The sequence below is a fragment of the Penicillium diatomitis genome, assembly GCF_028827545.1.
Source record: "Penicillium diatomitis strain IBT 30728 chromosome Unknown utg000015l_segment0_segment0, whole genome shotgun sequence".
In the NCBI taxonomy this organism is placed as follows: Eukaryota; Fungi; Ascomycota; class Eurotiomycetes; order Eurotiales; family Aspergillaceae; genus Penicillium; species Penicillium diatomitis.
This window is the reverse complement of record NW_026623187.1, coordinates 545,622-565,263: the sequence shown is the minus strand read 5'-3', so window position 1 is coordinate 565,263 and position 19,642 is coordinate 545,622. Positions and strand designations below refer to the sequence as shown.

Below are 19,642 nucleotides of genomic sequence, written 5' to 3'. Positions count from 1 at the left end.
GTGGGATCAATTCCGCGGTTGACGTGGACCGGGACTGCAGCTGAGGTGAGATTGGCAGATGGGACGTGTCTGATACCTACGGTCGCAGTAGTAGTCGTAGTAGTAGACGAGTAGTTCGACTCGAGTGCTTCAGCGGAGTCACACGAGTGGAAAAAGTCAAAGCTGATCGCTCTCGATTAGACTCTCCACAATCGACCATACGAGGAGTGGTGTACCCTCCCTGGGTACAGGTATAAAGAGCCCCGGAGTGTTCTCCGCCAGTGAGATCGAGAGGGTATCTCTTTCGGTCATCGATATGTTCGAGTCGAAATCACTCTGACGGCGTGAACAGACTTCCACTACTATAAGCGAGGAACCCTAGTTTCAGGTTAATTATCAGAGTCCATACGCTGCTGCCGCGTCAATCCAAATCTGGAACAAGAGCTGGAGGGATATATTCTTCCCAAACCTGTCCACAATGACACAGACTAAGACAACCCACGTTCGAGTCGCCGTGACTCAGGCAGAGCCGGTCTGGCTTGACTTGGAAGCGACCGTGCAAAAGACTTGCGCGCTCATCACAGAAGCAGCCGAGAATGGCGCGGAGGTGATTTCGTTCCCCGAGTGCTGGATTCCTGGTTATCCTGCGTGGATATGGTAGGCAGATCTACGTCCCATGCGTGACAATGAAACAATGATCAACGACTGGCCTTTTGACAGTTGCAAAAAGAGAATAGCTGTCGATGACGACTCCTTTCAGTTTTCTTAACTGACACCCTTTCACCAGGTCACGCCCGGTCGACCCGCAGCTGCACTCCGAGTACATTCTCAACTCTCTGCAGGTAGACTCTCCCCAGATGGCCCGGATCCAAAAGTGCGCCCTGGACAGCAAAATCGTCGTGATTCTAGGCTTTGCCGAGAACCGCCATCACTCACTCTACATCTCGCAAGCCATCATCGACTCGAACAGTACGATCGTCACCACCCGCTCCAAGATCAAAGCCACTCATATGGAGAGAACCGTGTTTGGAGACGCATCGGCCGAGTGTCTGGACAGTGTGGCGGATACCGCGGTTGCTCGGATCGGCGCATTGTCCTGCTGGGAGCATACGCAGCCATTACTCAAGTACCACACTTATTCGCAGAGAGAACAGATTCATGTGGCGGCGTGGCCTCCGTTGTTCGATCATACCGGGGGTGAGGAGCTTTGGTCCATGTCTCGACAAGGTAAGTGTATCCGCCTGCCGGGGTTCTGACATGAAAGAAAAGGATAAGATTTGGGCTCTCAATGAATCAAACCTTTGACTCCGAAGTAATTGCAGGAACTCAAGCCATCGCCAGCACCTACGCCATCGAATCCCAGACGTTCGTACTCCACACCACAGCCGTCATCAGTCAAGCTGGGATCGACCGCATGCAGACCCTCCCAGGATGTATCATGGGCTCACCGGGCGGTGGAAGCTCCGCCATCTTCGGCCCAGATGGGCGCAAGATCTCGACAGATCTGCCCGAGACCGAGGAAGGAATCATCTATGCGACGCTGGATCTGAACGAGGTGCTCAAGTCGAGGGCATTTATCGATGTCTGTGGGCATTATAGTAGACCGGACCTTTTGTGGCTCGGGGTGGACAAGAATGTGAAGAAGCCGGTACGGGAGCAGTGATTGATTGAAGAGGGTGTGGCCTTGGGCACTCGTTCAATTATGTTGGATGAATAATGACGCAAGTAGCGAGCAGACGGGAGCGAAGATCAGATGACTGACTCGAATACAATTCACTTTGAAGAATTTGAATTGTAATTCGGCTCTTTGTATGAGTACATGCAATTCCGAGACGATCCCACTAAATCCGTACCTCATACAATATCAACACGATCCTGCACACTGATATTTCCGTTTCCATTCAAACCACTCATACAGAGCGAGAGCGATCGCCACCCAAAAAAGTTCAAACCCGCCATCCCATTCTCCGCTCCTCCCAATCAAACACCAAACCGGAACTCCCGAACTTTCTTCTGATAATAGAACGCCGCCAGAAGACCAGTCGCGCCAAGAATCAACGGCATCGGAGCTCTAGCTCTCGTCTTGACGATGCGCGGAATCGCGGACCCAAGTAAGAGGACACTGTTCCCCAGCGCCAGCTCGGTTCCGTAGTCTTTATTTTCTTTGATCAGGTAGCCTGGTAACATTCAATTAGCTCGGCTCAGCTCGGCTCAGCTCAGCTCGGCACCGCCACTAGTATGAAAACATGAAAGCCTAGCATAGCAAAGATCTCAGAGAACGAACCGGCATATCCATATGAAAGACCAAGACCAACACCCGCGATCAATGACGGCGCAGAGCGTGTCTTGAAGTATCCCAAGGCACCACCGGCGGGGACTTTTCAGACGTTACGAGTTAGTAATGCTCGGCAAGTATGGATTCCGTAGTTTCGCTCTACACGTTAATGCTTGGACTGGGAGCTTACGGAGAGCGGCCAGGGTGAAGGATGGGTGTTCGGCCATGGTGCGAGGACTGGACGAGATTCGTTGGTTGGCCGTTGAGGTTGAGGTTGAGGTTGAGGTTGCAGATCGTCAGAGAGCTTAGGCTCTATTAAACGCGTTAGACCCCGGCTTCGGCCGTTCGGGTTCCTTGGGAGCCGACTGGGTCCACTTGAGTTCCGCAGCGACGGTGGAGGTCACGTTCAAAGCGGAAATCAGCTGCTTAGTCATGGTGCTCGTTCCTGGACCCTTCAAGCCCGCTTGACTTCTAAGAGTAACGTACCACCACCGAGTATTGAGTCCAGCTCGCGAGCTTTTGCAAGGTCTAGTCCTGATACATCTTTTGCGGTGACGATTGAGAGAAGAACTGGCATCAACCAGTGAGCTCTAGTCTGTTGATCGATCCTTAAGAGGTGGGACAAGCCTGTTTCTGGGCTCATTGAGTATGCTAGTCAATGGTAGACATGAATCAGGAGATGTTAAATATACGTTATCACGTTATCATGACACCGACCAGTTCGGAAGGGTTATGACCTCCCTTAAAAAGCGTGTAACTTGGCATGACAACGCTTCTCTCGCACGCTCTTCAAAACACCCAGCATCAAAGAATCCAAGAGCATCTTCCACGTTGTCCCGCTACCATCAAATACAATCACGCCACACACGACGAGTCTAAGTAAATTCGATGCTTGCATTCTCAATCGCTCGGTGGGAACCACATTCACCACATTCGACGATATCGACCGTCAGAAGCAACGGGCCGTATGCCCCGCCGCCTCTGGCAAGTATGGCCCCTTGGCTTCGTTTCCTACAGCTTCCCGTGACGCTTCAGTCTGTGAGGTTCCACCTCCAGGACCAACTCCCTCCAGTCTCTCGTTCCCTCCGGAGTCCGGCCTCGCTAGCCACTTTTTGACAACCAGGGTCCAGGTCTCATGTTATGGCTTGTGCCTCTACGGTATCAACCGTCGCCGCAGCTTCCAGCTTACCGCTTCAGAGGCTATGCTCTAATTAGGTTCTGATTGAAAAGGTATTTAAAAGAGCGAACTACTGAACGTTAGAAGAAGTCGAGAAGCAGATTGGGACGCCCGAGACTGTCGGTGTATTCTTGTGCCATCGAGAGGATGATCTGCGCCAGTTCGCATTCATGCGACTTTATTATCTGATACCTATCTCAGGAACCGAGCCGGCAAATCCGGACACCAGAGCTCGACAAGCTGATCTGAATACCGATCAGACTATTGGAGAATCAGAAGCGTATAAGCTCTTCATAGACCGAAAACTGTAGCTCCGTTCCACGCTATCTCGGCTATGGCGAAAAGAAACAAGAAAGAGATTGACCTATCCTCGGAGGCTTTATGAAGGATATCAGTTGGAAAAATGTCCCTGGCGAATCCCTTACACAGGAATACTTTCGGAGTCTAGATTTCCCTGAGCGTGACGATGTCCGCGCTCAGTTTCGTAGTTCTTGAATGATTTTGAGTAAGTTTGATAAACCCAGACATAGATCCTGATGGACTAATTACTCATTCAACTTTTAGAGACGTCCTTCGCCGTAAAGCGGTGCCGCAAATGTCGAGGATCTCAAGGATGATCTACAATTAGACCACTGGCAATATGTACGTAAGATGCAGGTTTGATTCGAGTCCTAAGATTTGACTAACGAAGTTTAGGCGAATCTCAGGTTTCCGTATGGCATAACCGATCCCAGACGATGACTTCGAATGTTCATAGAGGCTTTACGTCGCTTAACGACTCGCGAAGTTTCGGCAATTCGATTATTGGACATAGATTGATTCCTCGGGGAGGCGGAGAGATGGGAATATTGATATTGATACCTGCATGGGCTACGTACAACCGGGCCGAGGCGAGCTCCACTGTTGTCTCTGCCAGGCAGTGTCTGTTCTACGGAGGCTGCAATGCTTTGCACTAGGTCCCTGTTGATAACAAATAACAATACTGCTCAGTGCTCAGTGGCAAGTGCTGAATGAGTAACCGTACTGACCAGAAACCTACATTGACGAATGCACAGCTTTCCCGATCGAGCTGTTCTTCTCAGTGTCCCTGCATGAGTGAGAGATATTAAATCACTCGCTCGCCCATCAACAGCGCGCCGAAAAAAAGTTGGGTTCTGCTGGTGGTCGGCAGTCCACCAGAGCAGAAAGGTTCCAGAAGCTTTTTTGATTTATTTTGATCTATTTTTGTAGTGTCAGGGTTTTGAGGGTGCGACTGATTTAAGGTATCCTCATGGAGATTGCGGTCAAGAGGGACCTCGGCTGTTTCCTGTTTAGGTTAGCGGGTCAATCGTCCACTGGGCGCCTGCAGATTGCGAGATAACGTCGGTGGTGGGCAATTGTGCATAGTGCGTACGCAACGACGCATAATGCCTAGTGCATACGCATTCGACGATTTTGCAGGAATTTGGGTTTTGTGAAGTGAAAGCTACCGTTTTGAGATCCATTCCAAATACAGTGTCATTGAGGTGGACATACTTTGGAGTTTGGATTATTTCTCGCGCAGTATGGTGTTGCCAGTTCTGTGTTGAAATTTGTTATACTACTATACAAGATGATGCAACACTCCCAATTTTTTACAAGTCACCCTCCTAATCTAGAAACAAAACACCTCATCACTCATCTTCGACACCGACCCAGGAGTCTTAAAGCCCAATGTAGCCAGATTCTTCTTGGTAGCACCAATCATACCAGGAGGACCACACAGCAAGATCTTGTTATCCGCACCCGGCGCAGGCATGCGCTCGCGCAGAACATCGGCATTCACAAAGCCCTCGCCATATGCCCAGCCCTGGGGCGCCGAATCAAGCATGTACCAGACCTTGAAGTTGTTGGGATACCTGCGCGCAAAGGTATCCAGTTCCTCACGGAGCAGGATATCCGCCTCGGTGCGGTTCGCGTAGACCAGGCTGATCTGGGTGGTGTCGTTGTCGTTCTCGCAAATCGCCCGAATCAGCTGGTACATCGGGGTGATGCCGGTGCCACCGGCGACCATGCCGATGTGGGTGGCCATGTCCTTGGTGTATTTCATGGAGCCCTTGGGGCCACGGAAGGGTACCCTGTCGCCGATCTCAAGGCCGGCAAGGTACTGGCTCATGAGGCCGTCCGGGTAGCACTTGACGACGAGTTCGACGCGGCCGCGGTCCAGGTTGTTGGAGGTAGGAGTGTAGGAGCGGGTCACGGTGGTGCCGTTGACTTCGGCCTTGAGGGCGACGTGTTGGCCGATCGGCAGACCGAGGACGGCGTTGGCGTCGGGCAGACCGAAGACGAAGCGATAGACGTTGGGGGACAGCGGCACCTTGGCGATCAGAGGCAAATCCTGGTAGGTTTGGGGTTGGAGGAAGCCGCGGATCAAATGGGGATCGGCCCGGATGACCTTCTTCGCCTTGATGCGTGGGGGGTATCGCATGAAGTTGGATTCAATCTTGGTGAAACGGTTAAGCTGCTTAGCAGCGTAGAAGCCCACGACACCGCTGATCAGACTGGCGGCGAGGAAGCCATTCACGAAGCCGCCACGGGGCAGGTGCACGCCCTTCAGTTGGCGGGGGATCAGATGAGCGACTGAGCTTGACAGTCGGTGGGAGAGGTGGGAGTTGGACCTGTAGATGTACAAGGCGGGCAGGATTGCACTTAACGTGCCGGTAACAATAGCGACGGGACCGACTATTGATGAGGATGACTTGGGAGCCTCTGGGGTCGATTGTGAGACGACGCGCACAGCTTTGGGTCGCACAAATTGCTGCGCATCCTTGAGAACGCCGATCAAGTAGGGCTGCATGATCTCGCGAGCGTCTTCAGAGTGACCAACATCCTCATAATCCGCAGTCGCGTCCTTACCGGCGACTTCGACCAGAATCTCTGCGCCACCGGGATGGTCCTGGAGATACTCGGTGATATCGAAGACTATTTAGATTTTCCACAGTGTGAGCCATTCTCGGTCCTGTTCATTAGACCACACGAGAGAAGCTGTGATTTTTACCTTGCCCATGAATGACGATCCATGTGTCATTCTTGGAGTTGTGTGCCGCGACATCCTGCATTGAGTATTCAGGCAGGTCCGTATCGGCCTTCCATTGCGCCTTGAGTTCTGTTGTCTCTGAGGCGGCCATTCTGGGTGTACTTGAAAATGGACGTGGGCGTATAATAGTACTCTGCCTGGAACAGTATCGGATGTCCACGTGCAGAGAGTTGAAGTTATTTTGTAAATGTCGCGAAAAAAAAGAAAGAGATAATGAAATTGGAAAAGAAAAACGGAATCACTAAGCATCTCACCGAGTGCCAGACATAAATGCTATTAGATCTAGAAGCCGAGTCGACGCTATCCCCTGCCCAATTCAATCAGAATTTTCCCATTTCTCTTTCGCTGGCTGGACTATGCGCTTCTCATCATGCATAACTTTGCGCCTCTGGTGATATCTATCCACTCGTTGCTCCAGAAGCCACGAAACGATAGAAGCTAAAGTGGGAAGAGGAGGCAATGAACCTCGGCGCAAGTTCAAAGTTCAGCCACAATCGTCGCTTTAAAATCGATGCGAATCCCTGACCCGAGAATCCACGGCACGCCGACTCCGACGGCCCACTTGCCATCCCGAAACAACCCAATTTCCTCATTTATCGGCGTGTCCGCTACGGCGCCAAGTGTCCGATCAGGGACGCCGCCCGGCTCAGTGGAGACCTCGATGGTCGCTGGGCTCGAAAGATACGACGATCATATCTTGTTTGGCACTCAAGTGTGGGTCGCGCGATCCTAAATCGATGGAACAGAGCTAAGGAGAGAAGAAGAAAAAAAACAGATGCTGCGAAAGTGCCGAGGCAGGCCACCCGTCCGAGTCTCGACGGAACACCAGAGGAGGCACGTAAAAATGTGTGCGCCAGGAATTATGCAGAGCCAGATGGGCAGAGGTCGAGAAGGACTAATGAACAAAACGAATGGACCAGGATCGATGAAGAGGTGATTTAAAATTTGTGGAAATTCCGCTTATATTAGTGTGCCTCGAATCTCTTGCGGCTTGAGTGGTTTCCTCGTCTTCTTTGCGACAGACGTTTCAAAAGTACATACATCCTTTTCCCTCAGTTTGTCGGTTGACAGTCAAAATGGTTGTCAAGGAATTTTATCTGCTGGGCGAGCCCGTCTCAACAGCCCGAAATGTCGAGCTTGATGACAAGCTTGACTTTGAAGGCCTACAACATTGGATTGCGGGCCAATTCGCCATTGTTGAGCCTAACGGTACGTTGCGGATTGAAAAAGAATGCATGGCCCGTCAACAGACAATAAGTCCGAGAGAGAGAGCTTCATACCCGGATCGAATTCAAACAAATCGGCCTAAAGCAGGCAAGAGCCAAACAGGAATATCTTGCTGATGAATTGTGCAGGCATTGGATTCCAATCATCTTCCTCCGACCTCCCCAGCGTTAGCGATGTCTACTCTGCCACAGAACCCATCGCCATCTCCATAGATGGCAAGGCTGTGCGAGAGGTCCCCGGACCCCAGGGTCTGCCCTTTGTTGGCAACTACTTTGAGGTCTACCCTGATCACTTGGGTAACCACCAGCGTCTCTTCGATCAATATGGCCCGATCTTCCAGACCACAAATATGGGCCGCACTATATATCACACCAACGACCCCCAACTCAGCGCCATTGTCTTTGCCGAGTCCGACTTTTTCACCAAAAAGATCATCGAAGCTCATCCTCTCTACCCGATCAAGAACCAGGAGGCTGGCGTCTTTCTCGGTGACACCGATACTCCCGAATGGCGGACTGTACACAAGTTCCTGCCCCCGGCTTTGGGTCCCAAGGCCGTGCGTCACTATGCGCCGACGATGCAAGCTACCGTTGAAGATGCATTCAACGTCTTCGATCAACTCGACGAGGCAGGTGAGGCGTGGAACGTCTACCAATACATGTTGAAGCTTGGTTCTCAGGCCGTGGGTAAATTGGTGCTGGGCATTGACTTCAAGCACTTCACGAGTCCGGATGCGCCTCCTCACGAGCTGGTTTACCGTATTGCTGAGTCTCTGACGCTCAACAAGAAGGTTTCTGCGCGCGGTGACTGGTATGCTAAGCTACCGTTTGGCGATCCTAAGAAGCTGCGGGATGCCAGGTGGCGCATTATCGAGATGGTCAACGAATCTATTGCAAACTCGGAGAAGGGAGGCGTTGAGGACCTACCACTACAGGATGCTGCTTTGAAGGCGTCCAACATGATCGGTGAGTACTTTCCAGTGTTTCCACACCTACGATACTCAAAAGGATTATTCATATCTGTGCTTCGTGGGCTTCTGCACACAATAACCGAACTATCGCTGACTGGATTGCTTTTCCTGTATAGACTACGCCATCCGAGCCACCGACAACAAGGGTGAAAAACTCCCCAAGACCAGTCTCATGCAGGCTCTCGTCGTCGCCACCGGCGCCGGCTTCACCACCACCAGCTCACTTCTCTCATGGCTGATCTACTCGCTCGTCAACTACGACGGCATGCAAGAGCGTCTTCTCCAAGAACTCATCGATAACGACATCGATGCCGACACCCTCATCACCGCCGACATCACCGACAAACTCACCTTCCTGGACAAGTTCATCAAAGAAACCCAGCGCCGTCACAACCCATCCTACCAACCCGCCCGTACCGCCAAGGTCTCCATGATTCTCCCCGGCGGCTACAAGCTCCCCGCCGACGCCGTCGTCATCCCCGCCCTCCACCACGTCCACAATAACCCTGCTGTCTGGGATAACCCGGCTCGCTTCGACCCCGACCGCTGGGACACGGATGCCGTGCGCAATCGTCACAAGGCGGCTTATATCCCCTTCGCGACGGGCCCGCGTATGTGCATTGGGTTCAACTTTGCGCTGCAGGAGGTCAAGGTCTTCCTGCCTAAGTTGTTGTACCGGTATAAGTTCACTCGGGAGAATGATGGCCCTGTGGAATATGATCCCATGTTCCAATTGATTCGTCCCAACAACTTGTATGTGCGAGCTGAGAGGCGGCAGAAGTGGCCTCCCAAGTCGGAGGCTTAAAAAAGATAATATGTGGACTGTATGAATGGGTTGGGTCTTGGGGATTTCTGGTACCTTTTAGAGGCGTGGCATTTGCTTTTCTACTTCTCTGTGTATTTATAAAGCACATACTCGTCATTTTCACTTTTTGACTCCGTATGAATGTTCTCGCATGATGCAATGATGGCTCTCGTTAGGAAGTTCCCGCGGCCGATGTCAATTTCTCGACCCCGGTTGGTACTGCTGAATCATGGACCTGATAGATAAAATAAAACATTCCGAAAATTCCAATCTCGTTATCATGATGGAAGTGGCCGAGATCAATGCAATTCAGGCACGGCGTTTAGCTGAGACGACAAAGATCCGGTAGTTACAGACTTCCATACTAGAAGTAGACTGACCAGAGAGGTGACCGCCACCCACGTGATCAGCGTACAGCTACTTGGTCCACGACTATCAAATGAGCAAATCTATATGAGTCCTGTTGCCTGAAGTTTCAGGATCAATATTTTGCCTTCAAATCACAAACTTGTAACTCAGAAGGATTTGAACCGTGAATCAGGTCGCTGAGCGACTTGACATGGTTGACCGTTTAGTCGACTCCAGGGTATCAAATGCTTATGAATTCTCCTACGAAGCACTGTACCTCATGGCTGGTTTTCATATTCATTAGGCGTGACTAGCCACATACTAATGGCTTTCGATGATGGAGTGTGGAGTGCGGACTATGGCTATGGACACTGACAGCCACATGCTGATAACGTCCCCATCCCCACTAATTCAAAGTGAAACCATCCGCATCCGCATCTGCTGCAGCGTTTAGTCGTAAACTCCGAGCCGCACCTCGGATTTAATTGCTTCAAGCACATTCCTCGCCCGAATACCGAGCCCGCCGCCCCGCAAGACAACACACTCGCGCTCTCAAATGTAATCATCGTCATTGCCCTTGTCAACAATTTAAATTTTTGACTCTGGCCCCCAAGACGCCGCCTTGCCTGCAGCTACAGTACATCTTCGTACTTTTCCAATTGAATCAAATCACGGCTCATCAGGCCCGGCACCTAACTGCCATCCTCACAATGCAACAAGAACCAGACCACCATGATCGTAGAGCCTCAGGACGCAGTCGCGTCATGACGGCCCTCACCCACGCACTCGACGAGCTCGGCCTCGTCACAATGTATCAATCCCCTCGCGACGTCAAATTTCTCTGCGCTCAGCGTTTCGTGCGGCTCTTCGCGTATGGCGGATCGACGTTGATCTTGGCTTCGTATCTTTCGGCCATTGGAGTCACGGATGATCGCATTGGCTTGTTTATGACCTTGACGTTGGTGGGCGATGTGGTGATCAGTTTCTTTTTGACTTTGTTTGCGGATGCAATGGGTCGAAAGGCTGTGTTGGCGCTGGGCTCAGCTCTGATGGCGGGCAGTGGTGTGGTGTTTGCCATGTCGGGGAACTACTGGGTGCTTCTTGCGGCGGCGGTATTTGGAGTGATCAGTCCGAGGTATGCAGTCATGCCCTGGTTTTGCGTTGTTGGTTAGACGATGAAAGAAGGATGGAATGCTGGCTAATTTTGTGATACATCTAGTGGAAACGAAATCGGCCCCTTCCGCGCCGTGGAAGAATCAACACTGGCGCACCTCAGTCCCAAGGAGAAGTTGCCTGACATCTTTGCCTGGTATTCATTGCTAGGTACAGCGGGTACAGCGCTTGGTCAGTTGATCTGCGGATGGTTGATCAGCTCTTTACAAGCTTTGCACGGCTGGACGTTTATCCCCTCGTGCCGAGTCATATTTTTCGTATATGCGGGCGTGGGTCTGATCAAGTTGGTTCTCACGCTTGCTTTGACGCACAAGGTCGAGACAGAGGACAAGCAGCGAGCTCGTGAACAGCGTCCCACTGGCGAGACGCAGCCTTTGCTAGCCGATGCATCACCCGCGGCGCAGGAGTCTTCATCACCCAAAAATGGAAAGAAATCATTATTCTCTTCGGTCGAAAAGGATCTCTGGTCTCTCATCATTCGATTGTTCATCCTGTTCGGAATCGACTCATTTGCCTCTGGTCTTGCTTCTCTGTCAGTTTCCTCTTCTCAAAGCTCGGTGGTAGTGTGAAGATGACGCTCAACTTACTGACATGACACACACGCAGGTCTTGGATGACATACTTTTTCCATCGCAAGTTTAGCCTCCCCGAGGGTGAGCTCGGAACCATTTTCTTCGTGACCAGCTCCATCTCTGCAGCATCGATGTTGATAGCATCGTCCATCGCCAAGCGTATTGGAAACGTCAAGGTCAGTTGCTCCCTCCCCATCGAACATCTATTCTCCCTCCTTCCACACATCGACCGGGCAGCTTAACATTTCTTCAGACGATGGTCTTCACCCACCTGCCCTCCGCCATTTGTTTGGCCCTCATCTCCGTCCCCAACAGTCTCCCTCTAGCTCTCACGTTCCTTGTTCTCCGCGCGTGCTCCCAAAACATGGACGTTGCACCACGCTCAGCTTTTCTCGCTGCAGCCCTTCCCGCGGACAAGCGTACGGCGATCATGGGCGCCGTCAACGTGGTCAAGACCACTAGTCAAAGTCTCGGTCCACTGTTGACCGGTATTTTGGCCCGACACAACAGATTTGGCGTCTCATTCATTATTGCGGGTTGCTTGAAGGTCACTTATGACTTGGGCATGTTGGCTAGTTTTGCTGGGAAAGAGGCGGAAGCTAGAAAGCAGGCTGCACGTGAAGAGACGGGGGATGAAGAAGAGGAGATTAGGTAAATTTGACGGGCGACGTGCATCGATACATACTGGGATACGTCTGTTGCGATTGACTGAGTGGTGTCACCGGGTCTGAGGAGCTAAAGAAGCGTAGCTGAGCCTTGAATGTATTATAGTCAGAAGCCAAATCACATACACATAGACTGGATAGGTATAATTTACAATCTTTATACATCGCTCAGATTACTAACCAATGCCAAATAATCTACTAGTAAGTTACTCTGTCCCATTGTAGTGATCTAATATTTAGCTTGGTTGAAGATGTCGCATTGGGCCTTCAGTATTGCAAGTTTGTGGTGCTTGACTTTGAGCCAGCTTCGTGGGTCTTCTATTCAACCTCACATCGACCTCATCCCACGTGATGAGGTTTCTAGTGGCAATTGTGACGTAATATGCTGAGGATAACTCATGGCTTTCGAATCATTCATTTTCAGAAGATTGGATTGTCTCATTGGTGCAATCAAGATCATCCCTGGCACTCTCTGAACCTGCAGCTGGTGTATTGTAAGATCTCTTTCATCAAGACGAGGATGACAAGACAACAGTAGAACTAGACTGCCCAGCTGTTTACAAGATATGACATTTTCCATTCCCAAGACCCCACTTCAATTGAACGTCAAAGGCTTCTCGAATAAACCCAAGCAATGCCAAGCATTTATTCACCCGGACTTCCGGTCTATTTTTGGAGGGGCCCAGTCTCCGACCCCCACTTGGACCCTGAGGCGACCGAGTCAGAGTCTCCGACGGGCCGACGCAGGTACTTCTCTTTGGCTGGTAATTGAGAGCGTGGGCCAAGTACTCCCGAATCCCATTCGCTGATCTCGGTCGAAACTACCTTTTTCGCACCAAGCTTTCAAGCTCGGTCGAGTCACGGACCGGGAGCATCAAGAAACAAGCACACGGCACTGGACTTTCGACTATTCCCTGTTCTTTTGGTTGATCTCGGATATTAATGCTTATGTCCTTTTCTGAGTACTCGTCACCGTTTCTTTCCATGCTGAATATGCCCAATCGGAGGTCATGGCCGCGCGGCCAGCGGGGTACGTCAGGACACGTACCTGACACCTCAGCACCTGTATACTAAATTACTGTACAATAACTTAGACATTCAATGTGCAGTAATTGTACTGTACACTCCAGTTCTCAACACGGTACAATATCATTTACTGATCCTGTAATAGACGCTCGATCGTCAATGTCGCAGTTCCTCTTGGGTATACCCTTTCCTTAAGTCTCCGAACATGATCGCATTCCCCCCTTAGGCAACCGCATTTCCGCTCTCGGGGAAGTCTAAACCCCCAATCGCACCAACCACAAGCCGCTCTCGTCTCGACCCCCTCAAATTCGGAGTAAGCATTGGGACACCCACAGGTACATACCTGCTTACGCAGTCACACTGTGACCTCAAAGTACTTAGTCCTTCGTCTTACAGTGTCCAAGGCCTACGACCGCCTCCAAACTGCCGAGTCACACCAGTAGAAAAATTGTCCAGACCGCAGCTGCAACATCCATCTTCACAAGCAGATCAAATCAGCCGAGCGGTTGCTTTAGTGTGTGGCTTACTTTAAACCCCGTGCTACGCCCCCGTTTAAGAGAGAGAGAGAAAAAGAGGACAAAGAGTCTCGCCCCAAGTCGGCCCCCAATCTCATTCAAAAGAAGTACAGTCGAGAGGAATCTAGCCACCCCCGTGCAGGAACACCACTACGAAGTGACTTATCGGAGGCTTTGTGGGCTCATATACACCGGGCTTTCTCTTCTTGCATTCGCGCTCCTCAATCCTTTCATACCCTTGTTGTCGATCATGGGTGTAGTAGGCGGGCTGGAGATGGTCCAGGTCCGTCTGGACGAGACTGACACACCGGACAGTCCCACGTCACATGCGCAGAGTATGGAGGAGAGGGACGAAGCCGCTCATCTATTGCAGGAGTATGGATTTGACCACGATCAGGATTTTGACGCTGAGAGTGAAGTGGGTGGACACGGATTCAGCGACACAGGTGCTCACGAGAAGATCCAGACACGCAAGACGAGGCGAGAGTCAATCATATACCGACTATCACCGTGGAGGTGTGCACGCCGTCGATGCGAAGCCAACGGCTGTACAAAGCATAGTTCTTTCCGCCGCAGGTGGAGGCGACCATTCTGGATCGTGGTCGCTGTTCTGTATGTGGATTTCTCAACCCTTCTGCTTCACCGTAACAGTGACACAGTGCTAACCCTTTTCGCGCAGTACCATCTTATGTTTGTCCTCTTTCGCATGGGACAGAATCCTCGCCACTCTGGCAGACAGTCGCGACGTGGACCTCTTCACAGATCAGCTCATCCAGGGCGTCGTCCCGATCGCCTGTCACTCTCACAATGACTACTGGCGACATGTCCCGCTCTTCTCGGCCCTCGCCGTGGGCTGCACCGGCGTGGAAGCCGACATTTGGCCCGACGGCAAGAATCTGCGCGTTGGCCACACCAGGCGCACGGTGATCAAAAATCAGACTCTGCGCAGTCTCTATCTCGATCCTATTCTGAATATTCTGGACCAACACAACCCGGCCAATAATGTGTCGTCCAAGGACACCGCGTCGATCATCCAGCAGGAGACTTTCGCCCCGGTCGGCGTCTTCCTCACTGAACCTTCCCAACCTCTCATCCTCCTCATCGATTTCAAAATCGAGCCCGAGACCCTCTGGCCCATTCTCATGGCAGATCTCGAGCCTCTGCGTCAAAAGGGCTACCTTACACACTTCAACGGGTCGAACATCGTACATCGTCCACTCACGATCGTGGCAACCGGCGATGCACCGTTTGATCGCATCCAAGGAAACTCCACCTATCGCGACATCTTTTACGATGCGCCTCTCGACAAACTCTCCCCTCGTCCTTCATCAACATCATCATCTACCAACACATCTATATCCCCCTACAACCAATACAACAGCTACTACGCCTCTGTCAGTTTCCGTCACTCCATCGGATCACTCTACCTCGGCCGTCTCTCAAACGACCAGCTCACCAAAGTACAGAGTCAAATTGCTACAGCTCACGCGCGCGGCTTAAAGGTGCGGTACTGGGGTACCCCCGGGTGGCCGGCCGCCTTGCGGAATTACGTGTGGAGAGTGTTAGAACGAGAGGGGGTGGACATGTTGAATGTGGATGATTTGAGGGCGGCGAGTCGGGGGACGTGGAGGGAGGAAAGCTGGTGGTGGGGATGGTGAGAGGTAAATGTGAATATGGAGTCTGAGAGTCTGGTTTTTGGTGCTGCCTTTTTAGACCTAGCGATGTTGGTATTGTTTTTTTTCCCTAGATGATATTATGAAACCCTGGGCATGACGACATCCGGGGGCTATACCTTATCTCCCAAGTACACTAGCGGCCTGTACACTGGCCCGTAAGCAAGATCTTTTATGGTTAATGTCTGACAGACTCCGATCACTCATTAGTCAGGCTCCCATTCGATCAATCTGATTTCAAATCCCACTCCTAATGAATCGTGATGACACTGTGTGAAAGAGGTTGGTTGTCTCGCAGTCATCGATCACGGGTCAGGTACAATGATGTTGAGAGCGGGTCAAGTAGGAATATCCGCTCTCTGAGTATTTCAAATAAAGTCAGTGGAGATGACCAAATCCTATAGAAAGTCCCGTCCCTGGCTATGAGGATCTGTCCAGGGGTTCCTGCTTTAGATTATTTCTGGGTGGAGGTGTTATTTTCAAGATGTGCCATGCTGTATCCCCTTGCCTGGTTCAGCTTGGAAGTACTTGTTTTGCAGGTCATTAGGGTAGGGAGCGATCTTGTGGGTTAAGAACATGCTTTTGTGACCGTTTTCAGTCTTGTACAGATGGAGTTAAGCATTCCCTCATTTAGGTACTTTCCATGAGCCGGCACATTGGCAATAATGATATCAAGATCCCAAGTCTTCCACGACAATATACCTCTTACAAGATATACTATGAAGCTCAAGGTAATCAAATACACCCCATTCATACAAGTGATATCAAATCAGTTTGCATGGCCTCGGCTTCAATAAGCACGCCTCTAGCTTCGAGATGATTTCTCATCAAACATGGATCAGCCGGGTCAATCACGTCCACCCTCATCGAATCCCAATTTCTTTCATTAGTGAGCACTCGCTGAACTCGATCATAGAACCTACGTTGAAAATAATCCTTGGGAGACATTCATGGAGAAAATGAGTATATCACACACGAAAAAGTGGCCAGCATGTGACTTATACCTTAGTAAGTACACATTTGCAAAGATCGGCCCATCTTAGTAGGGGAAAACAGTCATAAGTATTGTCATCGGGGTCCTTTGTAGAGTAACCTCAGATCAGAGTTCAATTTCTCAAGATTTTCATCAATGGCATCGGAAATGAACTGGTACGCAACGGATAAGCAAAGCAAGAAAAGCCACATCGGTGATGGTCAGACATCTTGCATCCTTGAGCCACAGCGAAATCAGCAGCAAATTTCGTCATTCAATAGCCTTTCATTCTGGAGATATTGATTCACCAAAGATATGATTCTGCCTCTGGTTGCAGGCTCAAAATGACTACCATTACGGGGCCAATTTCCAAAGGTTTACATCCATAGGAGACCATCGACTGTCATTTCCAACAGGCAGGCTGGTCTCAATCTGCTTGAAAAGCATCTGTCTTAGAACATGCAAAAGCGCGTTCAAGGGACATCATTGGGTCGACTTGGCAACCAACAATTCATCAGGTGCGCAGCGTAGTCGTTTCGACCGAGGTAAAAGGAAGATCAAGTCATAGGGCGTAGTCCATTGCGCGCACGGCATACATTGAAAAGGGATGACAACGTAATGGAATCCATCGTGATCTGGGAATACATGTTGCGCAAAATCTTGGGCGTTCCAAATGTGTTAGATCTCTGAACAGTCCACACTGAAGATCGAACACCTTTTAATCTATTATTTCGGAAAGGCTTACCCAGAACGGGCTCGCTGAGCTTTGGCTCCCCAATATCTTCAAGCCGGGGAAGAGAATTTCCGAGAGGGGAATAATAAGCATTCCTTGAATAGCTACTCATGATCATCGTTTCAGGTTGGGTGTTAGGTAGTTAGTGGGCTAGTATGGGCCAGGCCATAAACCAGTAGATTGAGTCAATTGGGCGAAGACGTAGTCAGCGTAATGGGTTATGAGGAATACCCAGCAAGAGGAAGCGACAACTTGCAATTGGGAAAGAGCCTCATCATATAATATCTGATCATGAAACTTTCCTGTCACGCATGAGCGCATACAAGGGACTTTCCTTCAAGACCTATCAACTCTGGCAGCCATCATATTTTGAATCGTAAATTGACTCCTTTAGGAGAAAATGATGTGAGTGTTGCGTATATGAGAGGTACCAAGTATCTTCTGCATTTTCTACAAAGTGATTCCCTAGATGACCCATGATGACGACTACAAGTGAGAAATAAGTGTCATCAATACATTCGGCTTGAAATTGCCTAAGGTAAAAGCAACACACTGAAGGCAAAGGTGGGCTAGATTTGAGTGGTAACCCGGCGAGTACTGTTTGCCATACAGACTCAGTCCAAGCTTTTCCAGATTATTCTGTCAAAATGAAATAGCCACCGTGGATAAGAGGCAGCATAGTCTCCGAAGAACTCCATAGTTGCCTGATGATTATCTATTGCGGCCAGGTCTGACAGCTACAAGGAGCCTCGACAGACAAGCAGGATGTAGGACTCACGTTGCAGAGTTCAATCTCCTGTTTCTGGTACCAGTCGTGATCCATTTTTGTAGAAATGATACGGGATATTCGCAGTAGTATTTGAGAGACCTACAGGCCTCAAAGCACAGATTGTAGCAGAGATATTGAAAGGATTGGGAAGAGTGAGGAGGAAAATCTTGCCTACGCGGAAGAAATCCTGCAAACCTCTGAGCAGGTCCTGGGCAGTAAAATTCTGGACGGACGGACTCTATCAGCATCCTGATACACAACTTATGCCCTTCCTCGACCATATCAAACACTTTTTTGATACTTTGATGGGAATCGCCAATTATCCTCATTGACTAGTCTTCGCAACATCAAGGAATGCAATTAGACAGATTCTGTTATTCAGAGCTCCCAAGGTGTGTTAACGGCCCTGAGTAGCGCAAGCAAGTTTTCGAAGAATACAAGACCGGGTTACATAGTTTGAGGTGCTGAAGGAATAGACGTAATAGAGAACGCCCGCTACTCGAGGGTGAAGCTCCCACTTGTGGTTTGACGAATGGCTATAGCTTGACGGATGCCTATTGCTTAGAGCTTTACAGAACTATCCACGAAAAGAATTTCATTTCACTATTTCTCATACCCCAGCGAAAGGAAATGATCAAGCAGAAAGCATCATGAAAAGCCAAGGCGCCAATCATGATGAAGGAGACTCAGATTGTAGCCATGGACACGACTGGACTTAGACCACGGAGCTTTTGACTCTGTTCGATGGCATGACTCTTGATTTCAACAGTCATGTCATGGTTTAATATCACATAAAAGTTTTCGTCAATTTAGTGGCTTGGTCCGGCTGTATTTGTGCTCAAATCCTCGACCTCTCATTCGACGTCATTAAGCATCATGTCCTCAATTTCCTCGTATATGGGCTCCCTCAAAACACGTAACAGCATTTTGCAAGGCCATCCTTCAGTTGGCCTAACTACTGATCATGCTTGATTGATTCTGTTTAGGGTTCCGCGGGAGGGAAACAGGAAGGCATGGTCGAACATATCAATTCTTGGTCTGGATTTTATAAGAATTCAACCCCCTTCTTAGAGTGCAAAAATGAGCGTGGCAGTTACTTGACGGTACGAAGATATTAGCTCTCTATGTAGGAAGAAAGATGTCGATTTTATTTGGTACTGATTGTATATACCGCAGATAAACGCCTGCATTCTGTCCTCTTCGATCAACGGGCATGTATTGTGTGGAGAATCTTTCACTTCAAACATAAGGCCACTTTGAAAGATCTCCGATTTCTCGGCTTTTGTTCGGTCAAGCTGATGATGAATGCATCGTGGCGAGCTCTCGGGACCTGGACGAAGGCAAAACGGAGAACCTCAGTCGTTTGAGTGGGATACCTACATGGCGGTGGTGGTCAACTCCAGATGGTGATGAATTTTCAGGACTAGCGAGACGCTCAATTATAGCCTAGATAAGCGGGACAGATTTTGCTGTTCGACTGGAGAGTTCCATAAATACGCGTTAGAATTGATTGTATTAATGACTAGAACTTCCATCGCATTCTCTACAGTCGAAAAGTTCTTTCTACTTTCTTGAATAAAAACAGGGTATATATCATGTCCTGCTGGAGATCACTGTATCTATTCTATGCTTTCATGACTTGTACAGCCCCCTCGGATAAGTCTGTGTGCAGTCGGCCCCACCCTATATCACCCTAACAACCACCCT

The 19,642-nt window shown here is 50.0% G+C and overlaps 7 protein-coding genes across 7 annotated transcripts; 5 read left to right on the top strand and 2 right to left on the bottom strand.

Moving 5' to 3' along the window:
- Positions 1-457: 457 nt before the first annotated feature.
- N7539_009023 (carbon-nitrogen hydrolase family protein) lies at positions 458-1,642 on the top strand (the record flags this gene model as incomplete). Its single annotated transcript, XM_056938618.1, has 3 exons — positions 458-636; positions 767-1,206; positions 1,293-1,642. 3 exons carry the CDS (start codon positions 458-460, stop codon positions 1,640-1,642), a joined length of 969 nt encoding a protein of 322 aa, XP_056785995.1.
- A 317-nt stretch (positions 1,643-1,959) lies between these two features.
- N7539_009022 (TMEM14 family protein) lies at positions 1,960-2,481 on the bottom strand (the record flags this gene model as incomplete). The annotated part of the gene is made up of 3 exons (XM_056938617.1): positions 1,960-2,156; positions 2,264-2,356; positions 2,445-2,481. The coding sequence occupies 3 exons, from the start codon at positions 2,479-2,481 to the stop codon at positions 1,960-1,962; spliced, it is 327 nt and encodes a 108-aa protein (XP_056785994.1).
- Positions 2,482-3,812: 1,331 nt separating this feature from the next.
- Positions 3,813-4,387, top strand: N7539_009021 (uncharacterized protein; the record flags this gene model as incomplete). Its single annotated transcript, XM_056938616.1, has 3 exons — positions 3,813-3,910; positions 4,016-4,073; positions 4,139-4,387. The coding sequence occupies 3 exons, from the start codon at positions 3,813-3,815 to the stop codon at positions 4,385-4,387; spliced, it is 405 nt and encodes a 134-aa protein (XP_056785993.1).
- Positions 4,388-5,064: 677 nt separating this feature from the next.
- Positions 5,065-6,577, bottom strand: N7539_009020 (putative cytochrome b5 reductase; the record flags this gene model as incomplete). Its single annotated transcript, XM_056938615.1, has 2 exons — positions 5,065-6,371; positions 6,448-6,577. The coding sequence occupies 2 exons, from the start codon at positions 6,575-6,577 to the stop codon at positions 5,065-5,067; spliced, it is 1,437 nt and encodes a 478-aa protein (XP_056785992.1).
- Positions 6,578-7,562: 985 nt separating this feature from the next.
- N7539_009019 (cytochrome P450) lies at positions 7,563-9,488 on the top strand (the record flags this gene model as incomplete). The annotated part of the gene is made up of 3 exons (XM_056938614.1): positions 7,563-7,695; positions 7,842-8,678; positions 8,800-9,488. The coding sequence occupies 3 exons, from the start codon at positions 7,563-7,565 to the stop codon at positions 9,486-9,488; spliced, it is 1,659 nt and encodes a 552-aa protein (XP_056785991.1).
- Positions 9,489-10,546: 1,058 nt separating this feature from the next.
- Positions 10,547-12,236, top strand: N7539_009018 (putative MFS transporter; the record flags this gene model as incomplete). Its single annotated transcript, XM_056938613.1, has 4 exons — positions 10,547-10,971; positions 11,056-11,541; positions 11,616-11,757; positions 11,835-12,236. 4 exons carry the CDS (start codon positions 10,547-10,549, stop codon positions 12,234-12,236), a joined length of 1,455 nt encoding a protein of 484 aa, XP_056785990.1.
- Positions 12,237-14,037: 1,801 nt separating this feature from the next.
- N7539_009017 (phosphatidylinositol-specific phospholipase C/glycerophosphodiester phosphodiesterase family protein) lies at positions 14,038-15,445 on the top strand (the record flags this gene model as incomplete). The annotated part of the gene is made up of 2 exons (XM_056938612.1): positions 14,038-14,399; positions 14,467-15,445. The coding sequence occupies 2 exons, from the start codon at positions 14,038-14,040 to the stop codon at positions 15,443-15,445; spliced, it is 1,341 nt and encodes a 446-aa protein (XP_056785989.1).
- Between the last annotated feature and the right edge of the window lie 4,197 nt (positions 15,446-19,642).